Source organism: Plectropomus leopardus, chromosome 20, assembly GCF_008729295.1.
Source record: "Plectropomus leopardus isolate mb chromosome 20, YSFRI_Pleo_2.0, whole genome shotgun sequence".
NCBI classification, from domain to species: Eukaryota; Metazoa; Chordata; class Actinopteri; order Perciformes; family Serranidae; genus Plectropomus; species Plectropomus leopardus.
Window position 1 is genome coordinate 16,202,129 of NC_056482.1, and position 26,143 is coordinate 16,228,271.

Sequence of the window (26,143 nt, forward strand, 5' to 3'; positions counted from 1 at the left end):
TGCTTGTTTTAGTGTTTGGCATCTCCCGGATCGCTCCTCTCGCGACTCCGAGTGTCGCTGCAGCCGATAACACCGCCCCACCAGTTTATCTCATAAAACATTTCAAACACGCTACTGGACATCTCAGTGTCGGCGCTTGATGATGACAACATAGATGTCAAATGTGGCTTTTCCTTAGCTAACATGCTTCTACAAAGGCTGTAAACTTGAAGTAAGTATTATGTTTTGGGCAGTTTACAGTTAAATGTTAAATATTTTGCCGCGTCGTAGTTTAAATTAACGGCGGTCTCGTGTTCAATAACTACATTATCGGGGTATATGTTCCTCTTTATCTTTGATCACACCGACCTTCACACCGCCGTGCATGTAATGCATTCACAGCTTTGTGTTTTCTGCTTTATTCGAGTATCAATTAGAAAAATCTACCTATGAAGCAACCTGGCGCCTCATAGAGACTGTTATTTATTGTTATTTTAGAGTGGAGGGGTGGTACAAAACGTGAAAGGCACTTCAAAATAATTTGATAAGCACTATAAACGTTGATAAGTTTTTGATTTGGCTCAGGGAAAGGACAGTCAACTTTAACTAGTCATGTTTTTTTTAATTTATTTTAACCCTTAACCTGGTTGGACATCAGTTTTTCTTTTTTGCTGAATTCAGACGCCTTTCACAAGTATTTAAACACTTAAAACCTGAGCAAATAGGTTTAATTATCTTTGAAAACACAGGCAATGAACAATGTACAAGAAATTGGTAAAATGTGACAAGAAAATAATATGAAAATTAAAAAGAAAGAAAGAAAATAAAGAAAAATGTCCAGAAACCACATTTATTTATTTTTTATACTTTCCTTTTTCTGGTTAATTTCAGGTCATTTTATTGTAACTTTTTCATTGTAAGTTTAATTCTTTACATGGTTTAATGGTAAAAAAGAGAAAAAAAAAATCCATATTCTATTCAGAAGATATTCTGATATCATCAAATACATATAAAAAATATATTTGTTTTTACCAGTTTCCCAGTTATTGTTCCTCTCAGTGGTGTACATGATGATTTTTAGATTTTGTTAGGTAGGTGTTGCATCAACATCCAAGTCAGTCAAACCAGATGACTAACAAATGGTGTCTAGTAATAATGTGATTATAGATTATTGTAATACATTCAATATTAAGTGATGACAAAGGGAAAATGACTTGCCAACAATATTGATAGAAAATTTAAAAAGGTTTTATTAAGCAAAATTGGGTTTAATCTTTTAAAATATGAGGAGACTTTGGTTTTCTCTGTTTTATGGAGTAGTAATCTAAATATTTTGGGTCTTATGTAGGGCTTATTGCATATACCCTCAATCAAAAATTATAAAATGCAAATCTTCTTTAAAAACAATCCAGGGCACACCTTAGGGGCTGCCTTTAGTTTTCCAGGCAATATAGATAAAAATGACCAACGCATTGCAATTAACACTTCTTTATCAGGGTCATTGTCTGCACAAATTCATTTTTTTGTACAAACCCCACAATGTGCCTTAGATGGTTCCTGAAGGAGACTTTTATTTTTCATTTTATATTTTTTGATTGAGGGTATACTTCATTTATGCAATGAGCCTTATGAGTACACGTGAAGCATCCAAAGAGCACCTGCATGTGACCACTGCAAAGACCCGGCAGCGCTTCCACTCTTTTGTCTCCATGAATATTTTGGGGGTTTTGAACTAGTAACTGAACAAAAAAAAAACAGAAATTTCTGCATGTGACCTTAGGCTGCTGAAGTTGAGACCAAAATATTTCAGCATTTTTTTAATAAAATGAATGGGTAATCAATTACATCAAAATATAACTGAGAGGTTAACTGATATGTAAAGTAATCATCTGATCAGTTTGTTGGATGAGGCAGAGCCAGACCGAATATTATCAGATACTCTGCTGTTATATTTTCTGCTCAAACTGTGTGCAGAGGAGAGATGATGCGGGCTCACCAGCTGGCTCCTGCCACTGGAAGAAGGAGAGGTGTGTCTGCAGCTGCTGCTGTGTGTGAAATCTACAGGATATGAGGCTACAGTATCCCACTGAACACCTGTGCTTCTCTTTTTCTGCTTGACTTCTACTCTAAAGACATCCGTCACCGTCCCACATCTGAGCCTATCTGCTCTGCCACAGTGCGCCGTATCGTATCAGCTTGTCAGGAAACCTGCCAGCCATGGGTGCCTGGTATGGGTTTGTACTGAAAGTGGTGGTTCACAGTGTAGCCTAAATATTGCCATTGGAATATGTTTGGATTTTGGTTAATATCGGGGGTTGATGTTGGATTAATACCAGAGACTTTTGGCATGGCACTAGCAACCACTGAGGACACTGAGATCAGTATTTTATTTGGGGTTTTCGGTCTTTAAATGATTGGAGGAGATTAAAATCTACAGTTAAACAAAAATGATACATGGGTTATTTAAGGCTGATTCTGACATATTTGTGAAAAAAAGTCTAAAACGTGTCTGTGTTTCTGCAAGATAAGTACATATACTTAAATATTGATAAAATCAATTGATTTAATATCATATTTATGGCAGAGTGGAGCATTTGAATAACAATTTAGACAGATGAATTTAACAGAATCTAATATAACAGTTACAGAAAATCTGAAAAATATTTAACATAGTAAGAAAATGTAATTTTTTCAGTGAATGGGTTCTTTAGGGGGAGTTTGGATTTATGACTGGTCTTACTTTGTGTTTTTATTCAAATGATATTCATGTAAAGTGAAGAAAAAAAACATTTTAATGAATTTCAGCACATTTGAGCTTCAGCTTTTCAATCAGTAGTCGAGGGGATTTTGTTTTCTAGTTTTTCATCTTCTGCACAACTGAAAAAAAATCCCAGAGTAATATGATGCATTTGGGAAAGTCCTCTTAACTTGTAACCAAACTGTCTTTAATGCAGCGGTTTCTTTCTGCTCACAGCTACCAGTTATAAATACACACCAGACAATAGAGGATGTCAGTCAGGCCGCAGTACACTGTGAGCTCTTCACAGCCACTGACTGTGAAAGACCGGCTTTAGTGTGTGTTTGTGTCTGTGGGCTTAGATATCTCAGAGGTTGTCTGTGCCTGTGTGTACTCCGAGGTTCAGTGACACAGTTCACTGTCGAGAGCCAGTTTGCGAGGTGGGAGGTGGTTATTCCATAGACAAGGAGTGGTTGGTCTCGTATTGTCTTGTGGTTTTTGAACGGGAGGTTCCCCTTCAGGAATGCCCAAACAAGTGTGCGTGGGCTGGATGTAGACCTGGTGTTGGCTTGTGTGTGTGTGTGTGTGTGTGTGTGTGTGTGTGTGTGTGTAAGAGAACATGCATGTTTGTGACTTAAGTGTAATTTCATTTTAGTTCCTCAGCAGCAGTGATTGTTACTCGTCATATCAGCAAAAGCACAGGTGAAACAAGTTTTGTTAACAATGGCTCAATTCCATGAAATGTTCCAGCTCGTCGGGCTGCCAGCACAACACCAGAGCCATGGAAGTAGCTCACCTCAATGGAATTCACTCGTTATTAATGTTATTATTTTCACCAGTGTTTTTCTACAATGACATGCCAAAATTTGCGTCGTAAATAAGATCTGTTGGTAGTTTGATCGATAATTAAAATAACTGAGTTGCAACCCTAAATCCAGGCAGAGGGATGCGTCCATTTAGTTAACTTCTATGTGAAAGGTTTTCATCCTTAAGGTTTATAAACACTAAAAAAAGGCTGATATTTTTATGATGATTACATGTAAGTAAACATATACATAAAACCTTTTTTTTTACAGAAAAATTTAATATTTTATACTTAAGACTGCAACATGATATGTCATTGCCAAGAAATAAAGCTTTTTTTTTATTTTATTATTTCTTGTCACAATTTATCAGGTAGTTGTCAAAAAAATGGCATATAGAATTGTAATGTCAGTACAAGATGAAGGTCTACCTCCTACTGGCTGATATGAGCTATTACTTCATTTCGATAAATATTACCAGTGGTGCCTTCAACTGATCTATGAACAATTTGTGTCAAATTTAATCAAATGATGCTATTTCAAACTAGGTGGCTTTGTGTTTGCATACTTCTTCCAACCAATCAATATTCAATAAATTTTATTTAAATTGTAGAATCACAGTGAGGCATGGTCCCAGAGCACTTTACAAAAAAACATACAGCAGACAAATATAATACAAAAAAATGACATTGAAAAACATTAATGTTAAAGGTGATATTTGAATAAATGATAATAATAAAAATCAAAATAAAACAACCACATTTAAAGCATCCAGCAGAAATTTCAAACCCATCCAGTTTTTCTTTTATTTCTGATAAACATGCCCCTAAATTTAGGATTTGGAGTAGTAATTTTGCTGTACAGTTATATATAGTTGTGTGTTATCAGTGTAACAATAAAAATAAACATTGTACTTTTCAGATGATATCACCAAGGGGACGCATATATAGAAAAGAGGAAGCATAGGTTCAAAGACAGATCCCTGGGCTAACGTAATTCTTTGTTCTTACTTTCTTACTGCCTTTGTGTTTCAGTCATGGCTTTAAACCACCTGATGCTGCTGCGGCCTCTGCTGTGTCAGACCCTGGTGCGACAGCTTAGGTCTCCCCTCGTGGCGGCCTCTAGGATCAGTACACCATTTCTGTACCCCAACACCACCTGCCTCCCAGTTGCATGCACCAGGCTCTATGCCACCAAGAAGACAAAAGGTCAGTGAGGAGATTTTAGAGACTGGAGTTCACATGTGTACAACCTCTGTGGTTCTGTTGGCATGAGTGTGGATGACGTGATTCTACGTGATCTATCTTAGATATGAGTCTCCACTTTTTCCTCATTGCTTTGCTTCTTTCCCTCTCTTCATCTTCCAAGGCAAGGCAAAGGGCCAGTCAGCGAAGGTGAATATTAATGCAGCTCTGGTGGAAGACATCATCAGTCTAGGGGAAGTGGAGGAAGACATGACGGCTGTTGTCAGTGCACTCAAAGACGATTTCACACGCAACCTCAGCATCCGAACCTCGCCAGGTATTCAGTGTATCTCTGTTTTTCTCTTGGACTCCGTCTAATGTTGTCTGTATGCCTGTGTCTCCTTACGTCGCTCTTTGTTAGTTTCTCAAACTTTACAGGATGTTTACCCAGAGCAAATCTGGTGTTTGAGTGACTTTTTTCCAAAATAATGTTTATTAGTAGCATCTCTACAAACATTGCTTCTCCTCTTTTCTTCTTTCTGTAGCATTGTTTTTGTTTCATCCATTGTCATAGCCTAGGGATAGCATATTATTAATCTGCATTTGGCTGGACGACCATGACATCCATGAGATACCTCTGAACACTGTTTGGGCATTTCATCGTATTGCATTGGATTTTAAGTGCATGGCTTAAGTGCATTTAAGGTGTTCCCAACTACACTTTTGCTCGTTAAATGGCACATAATCTGGACACAAAATAAGGTGCAATGGGCAAAAGGGTTATTTTTAGTTCTTTTATTAATCATAGGGGTGTTGTGGGCATAACATGAATTCAACCAATAAGAGTGTCCTCCGCAATTCCCTTAAAAAGCCGAATGTGCCTGCACCTGGTGCACTGCTATGTTTATGGCGGATTCAGCAAATTGGAGAAGTGAGGGGTTTTCTGTTGAGAGTAATACAGTAAGTAATGTCACTGCAGCATATACTGGGCGACACGTAGACAGAGGAAGCAGAACCTAACTTTTAGCTTCTAAAATAATCAATAAAGTTACGCTGCTCTTCGTGCCTAAAAATATCTCTAAATGGGGAGTCGGAAAGCAGCTCTGCAGCTCTGCTCTGCTATTTTCACATTTTAGAGAATTTATATAGTCCTCATTAATTATGTATTATTTCAGCCATCAGAAAACCGTCCGTATGTCCATGTATGAGTAACAATTTTGGATGTACACGTGTTGTGAACCCGACTAAGTAGGCGCATCTTACTATCTAAACAAGCATCCTTTAAATAGCAGGAAAATACTGAACCATTCTGGCTTTAGACCAGATTTTTGTTGGTTAATTGTTAATGGTGCAATTGCTTTCCTCTACCTTTAAAAAAACAACAAATAAAAAAGAGAAAAAAGAAGGAAATTTGCCCAACTCCATCTCATTTTCAGACCTACGCGGCCATGTGCTGGCTGTGAGAATTATAACTGCATGGGTCTGAAACTAGCAATGACAGTTGTGCTGTATGTTGTTTTGTGCTGGTTGTGAGATTGGGCCCTTTAACTTATAGGCAACACTATATGCATGAATCACAAATTAACATACAGCATACTGAGGTCACCTTATTGATTTAATTTCTAGTTTGAATTTAACCAATTATATACATGCATGAACTGAGCATTAAGTGCAACAATGCTGTTTGATTGGTGTGCTATTATCAGCACATCAAAGGCACATTTTTTGCTTTGGGATAAATTTTTCCTCTTTCTCTGTATCTACCTGAAAAAGTGCCTAAGGGCTGATAGCGAGTCCCGGTGTGACCTTACCTTGACCCCCAGTTTGACCTCTGTTTCCCCAACTACATCCAGGTCATGACCCCTTTGCCTCTGGGTTCAACAAATGGGAGCTGGGCTCGGGGAGTATAATGGAAGCTCCCGAGGTGGGAGGCAGCAGCTAGATTAGACTTAAAACTTAAAGTGTCTGAGCTTTTATACTTTTTGCTCCTCAGATAAGAATGATGTGCTTTTTCCCGACATCTGATCTGCAGCTTGTGTAGTCTTTTTACTTCTACTAAACACGTCGGAGAGTTAAACATCAGAAGCACAGGTTGATTTTTTTGTAGTCAACGCCTCAAAATCTTTTCCTGTAGTTTTCCTCCAACTGTTCTATTGCTCTTATTCATTAATGTGTCCATTCTTCATCTTGTTCCCATCAGCTTTTCTTTCTCCACTCATCATTCACCGAATTCTTGGTCTGAGTCATTTTCTATCTTCAGCCCCTCCCTTTATATCCCTTTATTACTTACTCTTCTCTCATTTTTCCCAGCAATTCTCAGCTTTATATTTTAGCACATGCTATGTATTCAATTCTCGTCACACACTTTTGTATTCAAATTTCTTCTCGACCTGAAGGGCAAGCGTTTCTTACTTCACTCTCTCCATCTCTTCAGTCCTACTGTTTCTCTTGTCATTTCTGTCTTCTTCCCTCCATCCTGTCATCCTCTATCCACTCGCTGCTGTCCTCCACTCCATCCGTCCTCCTCTCTTCTGTCCAGCTGCAGAGTAATCCAGGGAGGCAGCAGGACTTAGAGCTGACAGGAGAGATGAGATGGTGGAATGGAATTACGTCAGTTGTCCGAATGTGTGTCTCGTGTGTGTGTATGTGTTTGTTCCATGAACCCCTCATCTGGCTCTCATTAAGCTTATGAGTATGTGTGTGTGTGTGTGTGTGTGTGTGTGTGTGTGTGGATATGAGTGTATGAGCTGTTGTGTGTTGCCATGAATCCATACTGTGCATGTGTTTGTTTGCGTGCAGCAGAAAGTCGTAGATAAATGCAGAGAGAGGGGGGATCAGCACTGTGACCACCGTATTGTGGTTAGTCACAGATGGTAAATCTGGCTAGCTCTGTTTCCATGGAAACTTTAAGACGGAGTGGACTGAGAAGTTGAACAACAACACTACTTGAAAAAAAATGCCTAGAAATACTTTAAAATACCTTCAGATACCAATAGGTCATCCAAGTTAGAGATGAAAAACTGTCGGAGCCAAAAGTATTAGTTTGACTTATGGAGAGATACACCAACTCACTTTCTTGCCGAGAGTTAATAATACATTTTTATTTTTAAGTCCCTACATGCACAAAAACAGATACATTCATTTTATATGTGCAGCATCTTGGCCCTCACTCTTCCATGCATCCTTGGCACTAGAGGGCAGAGCCAGAAGTTTCTGATGACAACAACAAACAAAGCGACGGCGGAGAAGGTCGTAATAATCTACCTTTTTGTGGAGGCGATGTTGTAGAAGGCTGTAGTCTGTCAGGCCATTTAAACATTGCAACATGTGGACAAAGAATTATTTATCACAATATTACTGATTCATTCCCTCTACCCTTTTTTAAATGTCATTGTTGTCTCCTATCGTCATGTCTCGCTTTAACTATGCTATACTGCCCCTATGATCTCCGGTTGTACTGCTTTGCTTCGTACAAGCCTGCAAAAAAACCTACACAGAGAGCATTCTGTCCATACTCTGCGTTTATTTCGCCTGTATTCCTTTCTCTCTGTATATCTAAAGAGGAGCAAAAATAAGCCCATACAAGGCTTTTCAGGGCACTCATACACTTTACATAAGTAACAACCAACAGCTGCTTAGCTTAGCTTAGCTTAGCTTAGCTTAAAGCCTGGCAGCAGGTGTGAGCAGATTCTGTTAGGAGTAAACCAAATCCAACTACCAGCACCTCTAGACATTACTAATAAGAAATAGCAATTATTTCATATCTTCCTGAAATTTCACGATACTTTTTTTTAGACATAATGTTTTTTAAACTATGTTTAAAAATGACTTAAATCTACTTTGTACCCCGTATATGTCAGGAAAAGTAACATTTGTACACCAATTTTCCCTCTTAAACAGAGAAATACAGCTGTATACCTTTGACTTCAACTTTCTCTCAGTGAGGAGGCTTAATTGCATCCTCATCTCATCATAAAACACACTTCAATTTGACAGAAACAAAGTAAAAGTAGTTCGTAAATCTAGATAAATCTAGTCAGTATGTCCACTGGATATAATCCCCTTGAAACCTGAGCAAAATGGTTTGATTTCTTTGTTTCTTTGTTTTTCAGAGCACTTTGTAAACCTGTTTTTTTTAAAGGTGCTTTCTAAATATAGTTCTTATTATTATTATTATTATTATTATTATTATTATTATTATAGTCCTGTAACTTATACCTCTATACTGAAATATTTAAAAAATTAAGTGAATTAGTGAATGATATTGATCCTTACAGACTTTTGACAGCGTGCCACTCATTAACATTACAGTCCCTGATGTCTATTTTGTGTTTGGCGTTAGGGCCTACACCTGTCTACAATTCAAAAACTTGTCGTCTTTGAAAGCTCCAATTAACAAAAGGGTATGTACAGGATCCTCAGATCTACAAGCCAAATAGCAACCATACAATAATCTGGACAAAGAAGAACAGATAGAGGGTCACAGATATGGACATGAACGGTCTGCATGTACACACAAATTGATGTCTGAAGTCAAAGTGGGAGACAGAATAATTGGCAGGCACTTAGACAGTATGTCAGTGATTCAGTCGGGCTGCAGCCATTAAAAAGTGTCCATTTCATCACATCATACCAACCTTTTATTTCCATTTCTTCTCCTGCATCTCTGACTACTTCATCTATGTTATTTTGCCCTCGAAACCATATGATAGATGGATTTTTTAAAATTACACCATTGGCTCACCTCCTTTTCGCCCCCTTTTCCTCACACACCACCAGCACAGCCCCCAGTGGGCAAGCAGGGAGCGAGTGATGTAAGGCAGAGGTGGAGATGGAGGAAACAACTGCGTCTGAGGTTAGCCAGATGGAGGAGAGGGAGAGGGGCAGATGGATGGAATGAGGGAGTAAAGGCAGAGAGAAAGAAAGGGACAGAAGTCAACTCACGCTGGCAAACGTACCTTTGTTTCTCTCAGTGCTGACAGTGAGGAGAGACAGTAGATCATGGAAACTCTTAACACTGTAACAGTGGTCTCCTAAAGTTTTCTTTTTACTCATGCAGTTGTGTCCTCTGCTGCACATTCATCTGTCCGTCTGTTTATTTGTTAATCTGTCTGACTAAATATAAAGAAAAACATGCAGTCAGTCATTCAAGTCTGCATGAAAAGTGTCATCAAACCAGAGAAGCTGCCATCTTTACCACTGTCTGACCAATACTGGATTTTTTTGGGCCAATACTGAGAGTAAAACAAATTTGATTTCAATATTTTGGTTAACATTTGATGTCAACACATAACATAAAAAAGCATTTGCGATAAAGATATGACTGAATTAATATATTTCACAGATAAACATTAATCTTTACTATCACAAAAATGACAGTAAAGCTAAATATGAGGCAGAACAGTAAATTTCAAACAGTAGATATTGTTGTAATTTAAATTATTTTAATAATGAATATAATGACCAAGCTATATTCAACTTGAATTAAGAAAATAAATGAAGTCAAATATACATAAAATGCATCCTATGAAATAGTTATTGCTGCAAATGCTTACATTTTTTATATCCAGATGCTATAAACACCCACGTGCCCACAGTCAACAATGCTATTTGCACCCAGATGTGTATTCCTGGGCTTTCTAGCAACAACAGCATATGATGTTAACACGAACAAGTCTATGCATTTAACAGCTTTATGCATCCTAAAAACAGTAAATGACAAGTCTCCTAAGTCTAAAAATAATAAGCAATGTTCACGCAGGTGGGACTCAAATCCCAGTCTTCTTTGTGAAAGTCCTGCGTTACCCTCTCCTTCTGTGGACTGTGTGGGTCTTTATACTACATCACCTGAGTTTTTTTGCAGTACATGTATGAGGTTTTACTCGTAAATGTGCCACTTAGATCTCAGAGAATATCCAAGAATGGGTTTTAATAGCCCAAACCATGAACTCTTTGCCTTAATCCGAACCGCTTTTGACTCAACTCATCAAAGCGACGAGTACTGGCCATCGCAGCAAGCAGTGGGATCCATAGTAATGTGTCATGGGGATAGGTGTAAATAGCCAAATGCTGTAGTGGTACTATTCTCACCTGTGTGCAGATACAGACTCTGTAACATAAACAAGTATTTTGTGATAAAGATAAGTCTGAGTTAAGATATTTTACAGATAAACAATAAACTTAACGATTAAAAAAGGACAGTAAAACTAGTTATGAGATGGTACACTAAATTTTGAACAGTAAAAGTTATTACCTACAAAGCTGAATTCAACTTGAATTTTAAAAAAAAGAAATTGAAATCTAGATAAAACCCATCCTATAAAATTGTAATTGCTGCAAATGGTTATTTTTTTAATGGCCTTAAGATCTGTAGATGCACAAAACCAAAGTCACTGCATCGCACATTTCAACAGCGAAATGGTGCCTTTAATTGTCTCTGTAGGTCAATTAATTAAGCAAATAAACAATTATATTGATGTGTGTTTGTTTAGGAGCGCTGGATCACATCATGGTGTCGACACAAGATGGGAAATTCCCTCTCAACCAGCTGGGACAGGTCTCCATGAAATCACCTCAGCTCATTATGGTCAACATGAGCAGCTTCCCAGAGGTAAGACAATCACACACAAAACACACACACATACACACACACACACACACACACACACACACACACACACACACACACACACACATGCATATTCTTCCTGCTGGTATCTGTTTGTCTCATGCGGACAAGCAAACAGTAACTAAAAGCTTTATAAAAATAATCCAGAGCACAGACAGATAGACTGTCCTCACAGAAGTAGAAGTGAGCCAGACCAGAGCTCTGAGCCCACATCTCTGTTTAAATGAAACCCGACCTGTTTCTCTTTCTCCAACTGTGTCTCAGATGCTAATTGATTGATCACTCGGGGAGTCCCTTTGTTCTGGGGTGAAAGATAGCAACATGAACCCGAACTCTCTCTGTGTGTGTGTGTGTGTGTGTGTGTGTGTGTGTGTGTGTGTGTGTGTGTGTGTGTGAACTGAGATGTGGTCATGTCTGTGTGTGAGTTGTCACAGAATAGGAAATGACCTCATTTTACCCCCAGGTTAGGAAGGAATGGATTATTTTTCTTTTTTTACTCCTTTTTCTCTCCCTCTGTTCCTTCTTAGATGATATAACACTGTGCTAATCAGAGCTCCAATAAGTTTTGTCCACATTTTTAGTGGCCAGACTTGGTGGTGGTCTGGAAAATCTTAATGTGCTTTATTTTTAGCATTTCACATGACATTATGCAATCATATATCCCTAGACAGGCACACAGGGTACCTTATGCATCTTGGAAAACCTGGATGCATAAGGACAGTTTTTCCAGTTATGGAAAACACACAAAAAGTGAGAGAATGCTTAAAATGTCCTGTAATATCCTGTGTTGTCCTGGAAAATAATTTCAGCACCCTCCAGTTTTCCTTTAGCTGAGAATGAACTACTTGGCTATCAGAGTACTGCAAATGGATAACATCTGAGACGTTGTGTTCAGAAACATAATAACATTCAAAAAGTACTTTATTCATCGGAATATTTTGAATAAACTGCTCCCGGTTATGTTGTGGTAACGCTGTGAACACACTCCCACTTACACGGTAGCACATCCAGGTTGAATGGCATTAAGTGGACAAAACTCTGAATAATGTAGGTGAAGCACAGTTTCAAGTGCAAAGTTAGTTGGATGAGCAGTATTTTGAGAAATCAGCAAGCAGCATTACTGGAGGCAGGTGTTTGTATAATTCTTTGATAAATTGTCATACGTTATAAGCACGTAAGAGATGATTTCATAGATAAGTTATAGCCATAGACTGCATGTCTTTAAATCAGATATCACAGAGAAGAACATATTAGTGTGCATTGCGATCCCGGTCTGTCATACCAGCTCGATCATCACTGAAAATGTCGTGAAAAATTATCTATAGAAAATAGTAAGGACACTTTTGTGACTGACGCTTTTTCTTACATCTTGAGCCATATATAGCTACGTGGTTTTTGTTGTTGTCAGCTCCTCTTCTTGTGAGATGCAACCATTGGCAGAGTCCAAGTTCAAATGTAATTCTTTATTTCTATTTACTTAAAATATTAAATTAAAATTTATTTACTTATATATCAGCATCATGTGATGACACACTTGGTAGAACGCTCACATGACTGCAAAAAAATCTCTGTGTAAACCAGGCCAGTAAATGTGATCTGCAGAGAGGGGTTGGCATGATATCAGTCAGATACTCACTACGTGATTATCGTGGCCAAAATAATTGACCATAATATTATCATAATATTTATTGAAAAGTCTGAAAAAACTCCCACACTGGCAAGCTAACTTTTTTTTTATCACTGTAGAGTTCCTGTAGAGTTTTGCACAGCAGTAGTAGCTACCTAGTTACAGCATCACATCAGGTGTGTGTGTATGTGTGTGTTTGTGTATGTGTTAAGAACAGAACAGAAAAATGATTACAGTGATGATTAAACATTTAGGTACAAAGTCAGTTTGTTCTTTTGGAGAACCACCTGTCTGTTACAACAAAAACTTGTTTTTGCAACCGTCTTCCTCCTCCTTCTATTTTCCTATCGGTCACCTGTCACCTGTGAGCTGTCTTTGTTCTCTTTTGTGCCAACATTACAAAACAACATGCAAATCTAAGTATTTATCAGCATCTTAAATCTGGAGATCCAGTCTTTAACCTGAATCAGGCTGAATGGCCTCTCAGTGAGTCTATTGCCTTCCCAGAAACTTTAACCACAGACCACACACACACCAGCAGACACTCATGCACACACACGCTACGCTGTGGTACCCTGCGTTACCCATGTCCCACACAGAGGTGAGTCCTCAGTACCCAGAGCTAATAGGCTTATAATGATGCCTATCCATTACCGGGCACTCCAGAGGCCCTACCATTGTTTTCCATTCATTCATTAAGAGGAGTCTGTGAAGGCACAGTGAAACTAACAACAGCTACCAGCATGCTTAGATCAGGAGGCAATTTGGTGTGTGTGTTTTTTAGGATTTAGTGTTTTCTTCAGGACACACACACACACACACACGGACTTTGCACACATTCCTCTCCGCTCGCCTCTTTGCTTTGAACCGGGCCGTCAAGCGTTTGATGTGAAACTTCAGTGTAATTTCTCTTCCTCTTCTACATATTAACCAGAACCTTCCCGGCCTTTCCAGAGAAATTCCCCTTGGTTTTCCGTAACCACCGGCGTGGTCGTCGGGAGAGGGGGGAAACGGTGATGAATTTAATGCTGAGAACAATCAAACATAGGTATGGGCTGAATCTATCACCCCACACTCAAAGAGAGCAACCAGAGGCCTGTGCTCCGGATGATTCTGACAAAGGAAAAGAAACCTCATGAATTAATTTAACACACAAATAAGTTCCTTTAATCTCGTTGCCATTTTTTTCCCCAGTGGATAAGGCCAGAAGGAGCTGTCGAGTAAGGAGAGTCGAGTAGAAAGGGATTAAAAAAAAAAGAAGAGGAAATGATATGCTCCTTTTCCTCACATTGCACATTTGCACACTTTTGTAAAGCTCAGCTCAGGGAATTGTCATGCGGTTGCAGAATGGGTTTGAGGAGTGTGACTTTGTTTGCGGTAATTTAAAGGATTTGGCTTGCTCTCCTTTGTCTGTGTGCACTGTTTAACTGAAGCTCTCTGGTTCTAATGTAGTATTCGCTAGACTGAAGGATTGTGTTGTATGTGGTGGATCAAGTTTTTATGTTTCACATATGTGAATGCTGTTTTTAACAGTCCAGTGTGTAAGATTTAGGGGGATACGTTGGAAGAAATGGAAGAGAATATAATACGTATGTTTTCTTTAATGTACAATCACCTAAAAATAAGAATCGTTCTGTTTTCTTAACCTTAGAATGAATCATTTGTATGAGTGCCACCTCATCCACAGAGATCGCCATTTTGTACTGCCATGTTTCTACAGTGGCCCAGAGCGTACAAACCCAACATTGGCTCTAGATAGGGCAATTTACGTTTTGACATCACTGTAGTGAGCAGCCCCTCCTCAACCTCCAGCAACAGAAAAACATATTTTTTTTTTACGATGTGAAACTGCTTTATTCAATGTTTGAAAAAAGGAATTAAATGAAATAATGAAAAAAGGTGAGCACACAGTAGCATGTGATTGACTAGCAGCCCGTCTACAATGTGACAAACGTCCAGGGAGAAACACTGATTTGTAACCTCAAACTACTTTATTCAGTGTTTTCAGCTCGTTGCAATCTGCAATCCTGACTGAGAGATACCACTAAATCCTGCATACTCCTTCTGAATATCTACCTTAGAGTTACACGCAAGCTTCTTTTTCTGCCTTCTCGCCTGCAAAGCAAACACATAAACTTTTAAATAACATTCTGAAGAAGCCACTTTTAATAATAAACTGACATTATCAAAGTGTTGTGTGACTATAGACCAACTCTTCTGAAAACCTCTTAACAGCATCTTTGTCCGATCCCGTGTTGTGTTGAGATATCACTCAGCATTTACAGCACAGCTGCGTCTCCAGCCAGCGTCCACATTGACTCTAGTTCACTTGTTCGCTCACAAAACACATAATGCTCTTCTTTTCATCTCCCTCTGATTATTTTCATCCTTTAAAAAGATGACAGATGGTGTTTGGGAAATATTTTTTTTTCCTATAAGCCATTTTAGACAACAGCTGAGAAGGAAATTTTCTGCAGATGTTTTCATTTCTAGTAATAGTTTTGTCCCAAATCCATCACTATCCCCTCTATCTATTTATCTTCTGTTGATGTAGTTCCTCTGTGCAGATCAGAAACATGCATTTTCACTTTTGCTCTTAATGTGGACAATTGTGTCTCTTATTTCTCAAGAAAATGTCTTTTGATCAGATCATCCGTTTGTCTAATTTGCATTTCCGCCATGATTTTTACTCAGTTACACCACATGCAGTGTCATGATGATGATGCCAGATTTTAGAGGAATCTAATGACCATTTTCACAGACGTAAGGCTGGTCTCGACAAAACAAACTTTTCAGACACTGCAACTATTGCTCACAAGAGACTCTTTGACTTGTCATTAATGAGGTTGTAAGAACAGATTGATATATCTCAATACTTTTATCCGTCTTGCTCTCAAACTTGAGGCAAACCGCGCACTACATAGTTGCACTAAAGCCCACATCTTCTAACGCCACACAGCTAATCTTCGTCTTCCAGCTGCCATTTTCTTGCGAGTGCCTGAGAAGGAAACAGGACGGTTCACTCTATAGCTGCTGCTATCATCAGCTCCAGTTACCTGACAGGACGAGTGGCTAGATTTAGAATATTAATGTCACTGCTTCCTTGCAACATATTGTTTAAACTCAAAAGAGTTAAGACCACAAAAGGTAATGAGCTGGCTACGTGCAAAAGCTGATCACAATACAAGAAAAGAGTTTTTGTGTACTTTTAGATAAAGTGAATATACATGTACATATTCTCGACTCAAGATAATTTCCCATTTTCATAAACAAGCAATCAGTTCCTTTTATGAAAAAGACTATTAAAAAATAAATACATACATACCCAACAGCACGTGTGGGTGTGAGTGTGTGTTTGTGTGTGTATCCAGACTCTCCTCCTGTGAGATCACCATGGGTCAACGCCCTGCCCTGCAACCTCTCAGTCCTGTCCCACAGGGCTGAGCGCTGACAGTGGCCCAAGGCACTTCCACACTGCATGGGCTTCTCCTGACACAAACACACACACACATACACACACCCCACCCAAACACACAACATACACACCACAACACCTTAATGATTACCAGCTGGGGCTGAGCTACTACCTGCAGTTGTAGCGCTGTTTTTCTATTCACACCAGGACTCGAAGCAAGCACACATTCATATATTTGTGTGTGTTTCTCTTATTGTGTGTGTGTGTGTGTGTGTGTGTGTATGTGTGTGTGTGTGTGTGTGTGGTGTGTGGTGTGTGCCCCAGGCTACAGCGGCTGCCGCCCGTGCCCTGAGAGAGAGTAGCATGAACCTTAACCCAGAGGTGGACGGGACGATCATCAAGGTGCCCGTTCCCAAGTGAGTCTCTTTCTAAAACACACACACACATACACACACCCCACCCAAACACACAACATACACACCACAACACCTTAATGATTACCAGCTGGAGCTGAGCTACTACCTGCAGTTGTAGCGCTGTTTTTCTATTCACACCAGGACTCGAAGCAAGCACACATTCATATATTTGTGTGTGTTTCTCTTATTGTGTGTGTGTGTGTGTGTGTGTGTGTATGTGTGTGTGTGTGTGTGTGTGTGGTGTGTGGTGTGTGCCCCAGGCTACAGCGGCTGCCGCCCGTGCCCTGAGAGAGAGTAGCATGAACCTTAACCCAGAGGTGGACGGGACGATCATCAAGGTGCCCGTTCCCAAGTGAGTCTCTTTCTAAAACACACACACACATGCACACGCACACACAAACACACACAGCCCCACAGGCAGAAATGTTTTCCTGCTTTTAGCACTTTCCTTCCTTTCAATATTTTCCTTACACCTTTTACTTTTCTAGTGTTATTCTTGTTTTCCTACTATTGTTACACACCAAGACGTATCTTAAGTACGAGTCCTGATATAATTAGGTGATGTGATCAATCAAATACTCAACTAAGAAAATATTAATTGATGATAGTTTCGTTTTGTTTTTACTAATATTTGACAACATAATTACTTCAAAGCGTTCATACTGGTGACAGGCGTTTGACGGTTTTGGGATGTTACAGACTAAAGAAGTAACCAATAAATCAATGAAATAACTGATACATAATGTAGATGATCATCAGTCTAAAACTTACAGTAAGTTTCATATGTAGTTTGGAATGTCTCCCTGCAAATAAATCCCTGCAGATGACAGATTTATGGACTTTTGTTTGTAGATGTATAGAGACCCCCAGTGTGTTGATGTGAAGGTCGGGTCACTCTCTCTCTCTCTCTCTCTCTCTCTCTCTCTATTCTATTTCAGCCTCTCTCTCTCAGTCGCTCTCTTTTACTCTCTGCCAAGTCAAACAGCCTCACAAAAAACTATCCGTCACTCACTCAGTAAACCACTCTGTGTGTATATACAGTGTTTTTTGGTTGGTTTTTTTTTACATACACACATGTGCATGTAAGTATACATGTATAAATGCCAGGCTGTGTTTGCATGTGCATGCATGTGTGTGTGCGTTTGGAGCAGCAGGTGTTAGTCTGGCAGTGGAGGGACACAAGAGTCAGACTGCTTTCCCCCTGCAATCAGTCTCGGCACGCTCCAAGCCTCCATTTGCATTTCCAAAGAGAAGGCGCTCCTTGATTGGCCCTGGAATCAGTAATTAGGCCGTATTGTTTGTGGTAAATAGACGCTGCACTTGGATTGTTTGCAAATAGTCCCCGAGGCAAAAACAACGGGAAAAAAAGCCAATTAAGGACAAAGACGGAGAGTGAAATGGGAAGTAGGATTCTCTGAGTGATTAACAAATGCAAAGTGAATACAAAGTTGTTGGGATGACGGATGTTTCAGCTCTGGTCCGAGACCTCGGCAAGTGATTGTTGTTAGGTGGCTGCTTACGAGTCTGAACTAAAATGATTAGACTTCACGCTTACAAGCACTTGATATTCTCATTTGCACAAGTAAGGACATTATTTTTTTTCCATCAATTTAGTCTCTGCATAGTTATGTGTGTCTGTGTTTTACCATCAGTTTGATTAACCCTTTCTGTTTGAAGGCATGTGGACTTTTTAGCCTAGTTTATCTCATTTTCCTGCAGTTTTCTCCGACACTGAAAGGCTGACAGCATTTTAATTAGTGGATGTCAATCACAAGTTTCAACAAAATACAATTAGATTAATTCAGGGGCCTGAAAACCACACGGGATGATACTGTCTTGATGTCGATTGATGTTTTGATGTATGGCTGATTACTAGTGATAAACGGGTCAGGGTTGTTTTTTGGTTTTTTTTAAACCTGCACCAACTCAGGCCCATTATCAGAGCCAATTTTCTCTGCCCAACCTGCAAATATATGCATTAATCAATGAACACAACCTGACCAACAAACCCTCAAATTGGTGCTTAAAGTTTCTGGTAATTACCAATTTCAATAATAACCTACTTGCTGTTGGCTATATTTCATTTCCAGTAAACCTCACAATATAAACATGATTTCTGTTTAAAAATTACAAACGTAGAAGGTACTCATCAATCTTTTCACTGGTTACGTCTAAAGTATGATCTTGAGCATACAGCTGATAACCTATGTGGTTTGTTTACATGAGCACACAGCTGATAGGTACGGTGGTCAGTTTAAATTACATTACAGAAGTGCATAGAAACAGTTTCAGTGTGGACAGAGAGGACACTGTGTTAGCCTACATAGTCTCAGAGGGAAATATTTTTACTGCACATTAATACCCAAAAGATTTCAATTTGTCAGACTCAAAAGATTTTCCTGGTCAAAAACTAGATGACAGAAACCCTCAGCATGGAAGCGCTGATTATAAAGCTGCTGTTTTGAGACTGATGCAGAGAGGGGGAGAGAAGGTGGAAGTTAATAATAATTTAATAATGTACTCACTGCTTTGTCACTTAAAGAACTGCCTGCCCAAAACTAGTGAAACTAGGCTCCTAGCACTGTTTCAATGTTTAGGAAAGAGGTGCACTTGGATTGAAATGGTCACACAGACGTACTATGGGAATGTCAAAATAAGGGCGCATCTCAGTTTTTTCTCTTTGCTAAGATAATATTGGATCGTTGACCAGTGAATAAATATATCTATCCAGATCAATTTATTGTCACACCCCAAATTTTAATCTACATTTGCTTTTTGAAGATAGACAATTTTAGCTATTATTTAATACTTTGGTACAATGTATTACCTGCTTTTAGAGGACCTGCTGCTTGAACCCACAGACATCAGTCAAGCTCAGCTTAACTAATAATATCCCTCATCATATCTTCAAACTTTAAACTGAGACTAAAATAAAAGGCACAGATGAGTTTGTGTGTGTAGCCGTAATCTTTTCACCTGTCTCACAGGGATTCTTACCGTCCCTGTTTTGTTTAGTCTCCATTATCTTCTCTCCTCTATTCCCTGCAGAATAACTCGAGAACACAGAGAGAACCTCGCCAAGGTGGCCAAACAGCTCAGCAACAAGGCCAAAGACTCTTTGAGGAAAGTGCGATCTAATGCGCTCACGCAGGTCAAAAGGATGAAGGAGGGACACTCGGAGGACACCATACGACTTGTGGAAAAACAGGTAGGAGACATGAAGAAGAAAAAAAGACAACATTACACACAGAGATAAAGTGAGCTTCATGAAGCTTCTTAAACTGGTAGGATAAGGAGGTTTAATATAAAGGAAGATTGAGATCAGTGGGAAGTGGTAACGGAATATAACGGACCAGATGGCACTCGGCTTTTGTGCTCAAACCGCCAAAAGAAATATATGAGCAGTGTATCTTCCCAGAAATTATTACCCGGTTACTCAAGATAATCCACTGACCTTGTTGTGAGCAGTGTGATGTAGGAAGAAATTTCTTTCTATTTGAACTACACCCACCGATTATATCCCTGCGCATAAAGAAGCATGAATCTACTGCTTCCACTCAGCAAGCTAACATCTATTTATTTATGTTTACATCTTGCACTGTCACGAGTGCAAGCCTCTTGTCCATGAGTAGTTGCACCTTTCCTTCTGCACCTTGGTATGGTTACTGGGAGTAGTTCAGTAGAAAGAAAATAGTTCCTTCATAAAACAGCTTACGTCCCGTCACATCACAGCTACATGATGTCATCTTTTACTAGACATACTTCAGACAAACGTTTGAAGTGAGCCCAAAAAGTGTATTCCAAGTCTTTTTTCCTCTCTTCACAGATTCAGCAGATGGCGGACAACATTGCAGTGGACATTGACAAGCAGCTTGCAGCCAAGACCAAGGAGCTGTTAGTCTGACTGCGACGATTAAAAGGTTGTATTTTTGACACCTACAGATGGACACACATAACAGAAGCAACATGTCATTCCTGTTTTATTTATTATAGATCAGTCGCGTTGGAAAGTTAGATTTTGAATCCCGTTCTCACAGTCGAAAAGCTTCACACAAACGAACGAGTCTTGGTCCTGTTGTACATGTTATGGCAGAAACTGGGCTTTGGTTCCTGCCCACATCACTGGCAAAGATCTGCTCCTCGCTGCTGGGTGATATCTGTGTTAAAACGTCAGTGCATAAACAAAAATTGGCACAGGAACAACAACAACAACGACAGACTGCCAGTCACCTCCCTCCTCCCTTGTTACTCCTCCTGTCTTCAAACAAACACTAAGCGAGGGACGAATGGACTTTTAATGGGATTTGCGGGCCTCCTCCTAATCAAACTCCTTGCCACAAGGGCAGTCTGTTTATATAAAACAAGCGCACCCGTCTGAATGTAAACTGGCTGCGGGTTTTGTCTTGGTGGCAACAGCGGGAGAGAAAAGGAGAGAGGGTTTGTTCCAGAAACGCAGGATATGATTAGCGTGTTGCCAAACATTTGTTTTACATTGATTCAAAGGGGAAAAAATGCTGTGAGTTTAAAAAAAAAACAAAAAAAACTTTTAATTTCTGCCCGTGTCTACGTTTGATAATCTGGCTACTCTCTCGACAATAAAGTCAGCAAAGTAACATTATTGATGGACTCCATTAAACTGCCTTGTACCATGTGCGTCATCTTTCTCTCTCTTGTTTTCTTTTCTTTTTCTCCACTTTTGGTTTGAAGTCGCCCCCTTCTCCATTAGTCAGAGTGATAATGGACTTTTCCTGTGTACAGACTTATAGGCCTTAGCTGCTGGCACCACAATTGTCCATTAGGAAAAAGGGCTTTTAATGTTATGTACTTGGCGCTCTTTGTTTTTAAATGACTGCACTTTTAAAACCATCGTCAGGAGTTATAGCACGAGTTGTTCAGAGTGGATGAATAACAAGAAATGCGTGAATGGGAAATCTACCCAGCGACACACACACATGCTTTCATGTAGCCGCTGTTTACACCGGCTGGCTTTCCGCACTATTATGTGGTTGGTGTCCTCATCTTTATCATGATTTGTTTTGCCTCCTCTGCTACTGGTCGCTCACATGGCACACAGGTTTAATTTTAAAAGTTTGCCCACACACTTGCTCTTATAGCCACCCTGTCATTCGATGATTACAGCGCTGCAACATTGCAAACTACTAATTAAATCTTAATCAAAATGCGAAGAAAATAAACAGAGGAGCACTGACTATGCAGATCCCATGGCGTTTTTTTTGTCGTTTTTGGTGTTAGCTGGTAGTGGCGCTAAGTTGCACGCTACAGATTGTGGCTTTATTACATTTGCCTTGGCCCTCTGTCTACCCGAATGGCTTCGCTTTAATGGCCTAAACAGACCAGAGTCGTTGGATAAACAAGAGTTTAGCAGAGGAGTGGCTGGGTCCGGACAGAGGAGGGGTGGGGTGGAAATGGCAGGTTTTTGTGGTGATTCTGGGTCCATATGTCAGCAATTTGAGGGCATTGTGTACCTTGGCCTAAAACAGAGGCTTCATGATCGATGGAGGGGTGAAAATCTCCCAAGTCCCTGGCGCAGAACACAGGCAAGCACAAGGAAATTGCTTTCAGCTGATAGCTTCATTTTGGTTGACATTTATCAAGTGAATTACCCCTGTTCCTTTCAAATGTTTACTACTACTAGCACCGCCTTTTGACGTACTTGTGTGTGTGCGTGTGTCTGTGTGTGACTGCATTTATGTGCGAGCGAGCAAGACCAACAGAGGTTTGTCTTTGGGGAAGTTCTGGTGTGTCCTTTGGCGATTCCTCACAAAAATATACAAGTCTAAATTAGTTCAGTAAACGTTTGATTTGATAGTCTGGCCTTTTATTCTTTGCTGGTGCATCTAAGGAGAGATAACTACTTACACATTTTGAACTTGCAGTTAAAAAAGTGTATTTTAACTAAAAAAAAAAAAAAAAGCATTATAGTCAGATTCTTGCATGACAGGAGTACAAACATGCTGCTGTGGTGATTATGGGTGACTCAAGAGTGCTATATGCAACATTACTGCCAGTTTTTGTTGTTTTTGCAAATTAGTTTTAGTGCTTTGTAAGTAAGATTTATTGTCAAGGTATTATTTGGTATAGTTGTTGCTTTTTGAATGACAAAAAAGACAAAGTTTGTTCATTGTCAAATGCAGAAGGCGCAATAAGAGATGGTATTTTTTCAAATGATGCTTTGGTTGCATTTGGTTGCTTTGGTTCCTTTGATACAGAATATTCACAAAAGAAAAAACGGCCCATAAGTTAGAGTATTCGCTTTGGATGAAAGGAAGGCTGAGTTGTCTAAGAAGAGAAGACAGACCCGTGGGTCTCTGTGTTTGTTATCAATTTCTCCTTCCTTCCGTGTTTTTGTTGTTCAGGGATGAGACAGTTGGTCTTTGTGGTTGGCCATTTGCTCCGCCCCTCCTTCACTGTGAGTGGACGACGGTCTAAAAAATGACATTGATGAGTGGTTGCTGGGTTTTACCCAAAGTTTAAAATCGTACAACTCTCAGCAACCAGATAAAACAGCAAATGTGCAACGCTCAGTGCAAAATAGAAACATAGCAGCCTGTCACACTATTGGCTTTTGTAGCACACTGAAAAAGAAAAAACAATATTGTGGTTATTGCAACAAACCAAGAGTACATAACTACTCCTCATTAGCTGTAAAGGTGAAATTCATATTGCAAAATGCTAAAATGTAACAGTAATACAAGTAGAGAAGAGTGGAACATAAGCGAATTGATTCAGTTATGTTGGTTATACAGCAATATTACATTTTTACTAGCAGTAGCCACCAGGGGTTGACCGATGTTGGTTTTTCAGGGCTTATACCAATGCTGATTATTAGTAGTTGAGTAATGGGACCGATAACCAGTATTTTGAACCAATATGAATTTACGATAGAATTAAAATCTTTCCAACGATATTTAGAATTTGGAATAAAGCAAATTCCACCACAAAACTTTGTTTAAATACCTTGAGCAAATGTTAAATCCAAACTGAAACTTTCAACATCATATACAGTCATCATATATAGTCAAGTGAAAATTTAAAGTAAAAATGAATTAAAAAAAAAAAAAAAACAACTTCCTCGGGTTTTACAAATTAAATTATCATTAAAATAAAATCTCGATACAGATCAACTGCAAAGTGTCAAATATCTTCCCCAATAATCGGCCAGGCCGATAATCTGTCAACTCCTCGCCACCATAAGCTTCTCTTCAAACCAAACCAGTGAGGCTGAAGCAGCATAAGTCCTGCGTGTACTAAATTGGCCAAGAGTCCATTTTACTTCTTGTGAATTCAAGTTTTTTTATTTTTATTTTATTTGTCTCTACTTTTCATGCAGATTTCTGTATTGCATTATTCATATCATTTTAGAGATACCATGTCTAACACTAGTTAATCAGAAAAGACCTACATTATAGTGTATAGCCGTGTGTATGGAAAGAATATATATGATTCCCCTTTACTTTCTGTCTTCCCTTTGTGCTGCCTGTGATTACAATCCCAGCATCAGGCCGCTGTGCTCCTGCAGCAGCTGAATGACTGAGGAGGCCATGGAGCCGGGCGGCGACAGAGCCGACCACTTCAACGTAGACAGAATTGGTCAGATCCCCCCCTCACACACACACCTCTTATTCCTCCCTTCTCTCTTTCTCTCCTCTCCCTCTCTCTCTTCTCATCACCTCTGGAGTGTAAAGAGCGTCAGAGTGTGTGAAGCCACCCTGAAGATCTCATCAAGGATCCAATCAGCGTGCGAATATGAAATGCACTCTCCTCTTGCAATGTAATGACGGGGGGGGGGGGGGGGGTTCGAGAGCCCGTCTGGGGGCGAAAATCTCTGCATATGCAAATTGGAGAAATTTTTTAAAATGGATTTGATGTTCATAAGACTATCTGACCCTTTCAGGGGTGTAGTAACAGGCTCGCAGGAGAAGAATATGTGCAGATTAGCCTATTAATATTTATAGATGTAATTGGTTGAGCTGTGTGGCATGAGGTCTTGTTGTGCCTGGTGTAATGCAGACCACGTATAGGGCTAATCCAGGTGGGTGCTCTTACAGCCTCTAACAGGGAAATGGCTAGCCATTTTAGGAGGAAGCTGGATATCCTAATAATCAGGTAAACTAATACCGGGCGGTGAGAGTGTTTCCTTCCGGAGCTCTTGGCATGTCAGTCATTGACAGAATTGCTCCTGTCTGGTCTGTGAGCCATTTTAACTCAATGGAACGTGCGCTCTCCCTCCCCACATGCATTCAGAGAGGACCACACGGGCCCCTTTGGATAGCCTCTATACCCACGAGGAGGCTCCCCAACCATCGTAGGGAGCAACCAGACGCTCCTGCACACACACCTCCTGCTTCTTGAGTCTGAACAAAGCGTTCCTCAGTCTAAAGTGGTTAAACTGTCATTTCAAATCGTCTGGACATCGTGATTACCGGCATGGGAGGAATTATATATTTAGCTTTATGTCCATCGCCATTTCCTCCCCCCGCCCTGATCTGAAGTGACTAGCCAGTAGTGCCCTCGATATTACTATCTCTGAGGAGTTTAAACCTTCCCCCAGGAGACAAGTGTAATCAAGGGCTGCCAGCAGGAGAGAGGGAGGGAGGGAGGAGGATGAGAGGTGTGGGGTGGGTGGTGTTGGAGCCCTGTAGTGATGGGATGGTGGGGGGAATGACAATGGACCCAATTTACAAGCACATCTCAGTCCTTTAAAAAACTGTGCTCAGCCAAGTTGTATTCAAAGAAAAAATGGCAGAATCTTACTAACATGACCTGGTTTTTATTAAAATATTAAACATTTTTACATAGAATTTTGTCTGTGTATCTGGATAAGATTTTCAGAAAACAATGCCCCCCCTCTTATTTTGTAAAAAATCATATATTTCCGCATGTGCAAATGACTAAACCAGGGTACTTCATCTTTCAGGCCAGGGACCCTTTAACTTTAAGAGAGATGGTGCAGGAACCCCCTGTATAGAACTGAGTTACTCGAAAATTGAACCTAAGATAACATCTAGGGCGACCTGAAGTGAGATATATAAGCATTCTTTTATATGGTGCATATAACAGTAAGCTGTTAAATTAAATTTATAAAAAATGACATTCAGATATTACATCATGGATTATCTGACAGGATTAGCCTATCATCAATGTCGTTTACTGTAAATTAATGGGTAGGCTTTTTACAAATAGACTGATTTTTCTATTTAAAAAAATGGTTTGATTGGCATTGATGTGTATTTTCAGACATATATTAATTCAAACTATAATTTGGCAGCCCCCCTCTAGGCGTCACGGATCACTTGTTGAGGACCCATGGACTGAAACAAAACGGACTCCTGT

General features: G+C 39.7%; 1 protein-coding gene across 1 annotated transcript; it reads left to right on the plus strand.

Annotated features, from left to right (window-relative positions):
* Positions 1 to 128: 128 nt before the first annotated feature.
* On the plus strand, positions 129 to 21,440 carry mrrf (mitochondrial ribosome recycling factor). Its single transcript, XM_042509360.1, has 7 exons — positions 129 to 211; positions 4,554 to 4,727; positions 4,888 to 5,040; positions 11,195 to 11,313; positions 16,698 to 16,789; positions 19,838 to 19,997; positions 20,616 to 21,440. The coding sequence occupies exons 2-7, from the start codon at positions 4,556 to 4,558 to the stop codon at positions 20,691 to 20,693; spliced, it is 774 nt and encodes a 257-aa protein (XP_042365294.1). The 5' UTR covers positions 129 to 211; positions 4,554 to 4,555; the 3' UTR covers positions 20,694 to 21,440.
* The last annotated feature ends 4,703 nt before the right edge of the window (positions 21,441 to 26,143 follow it).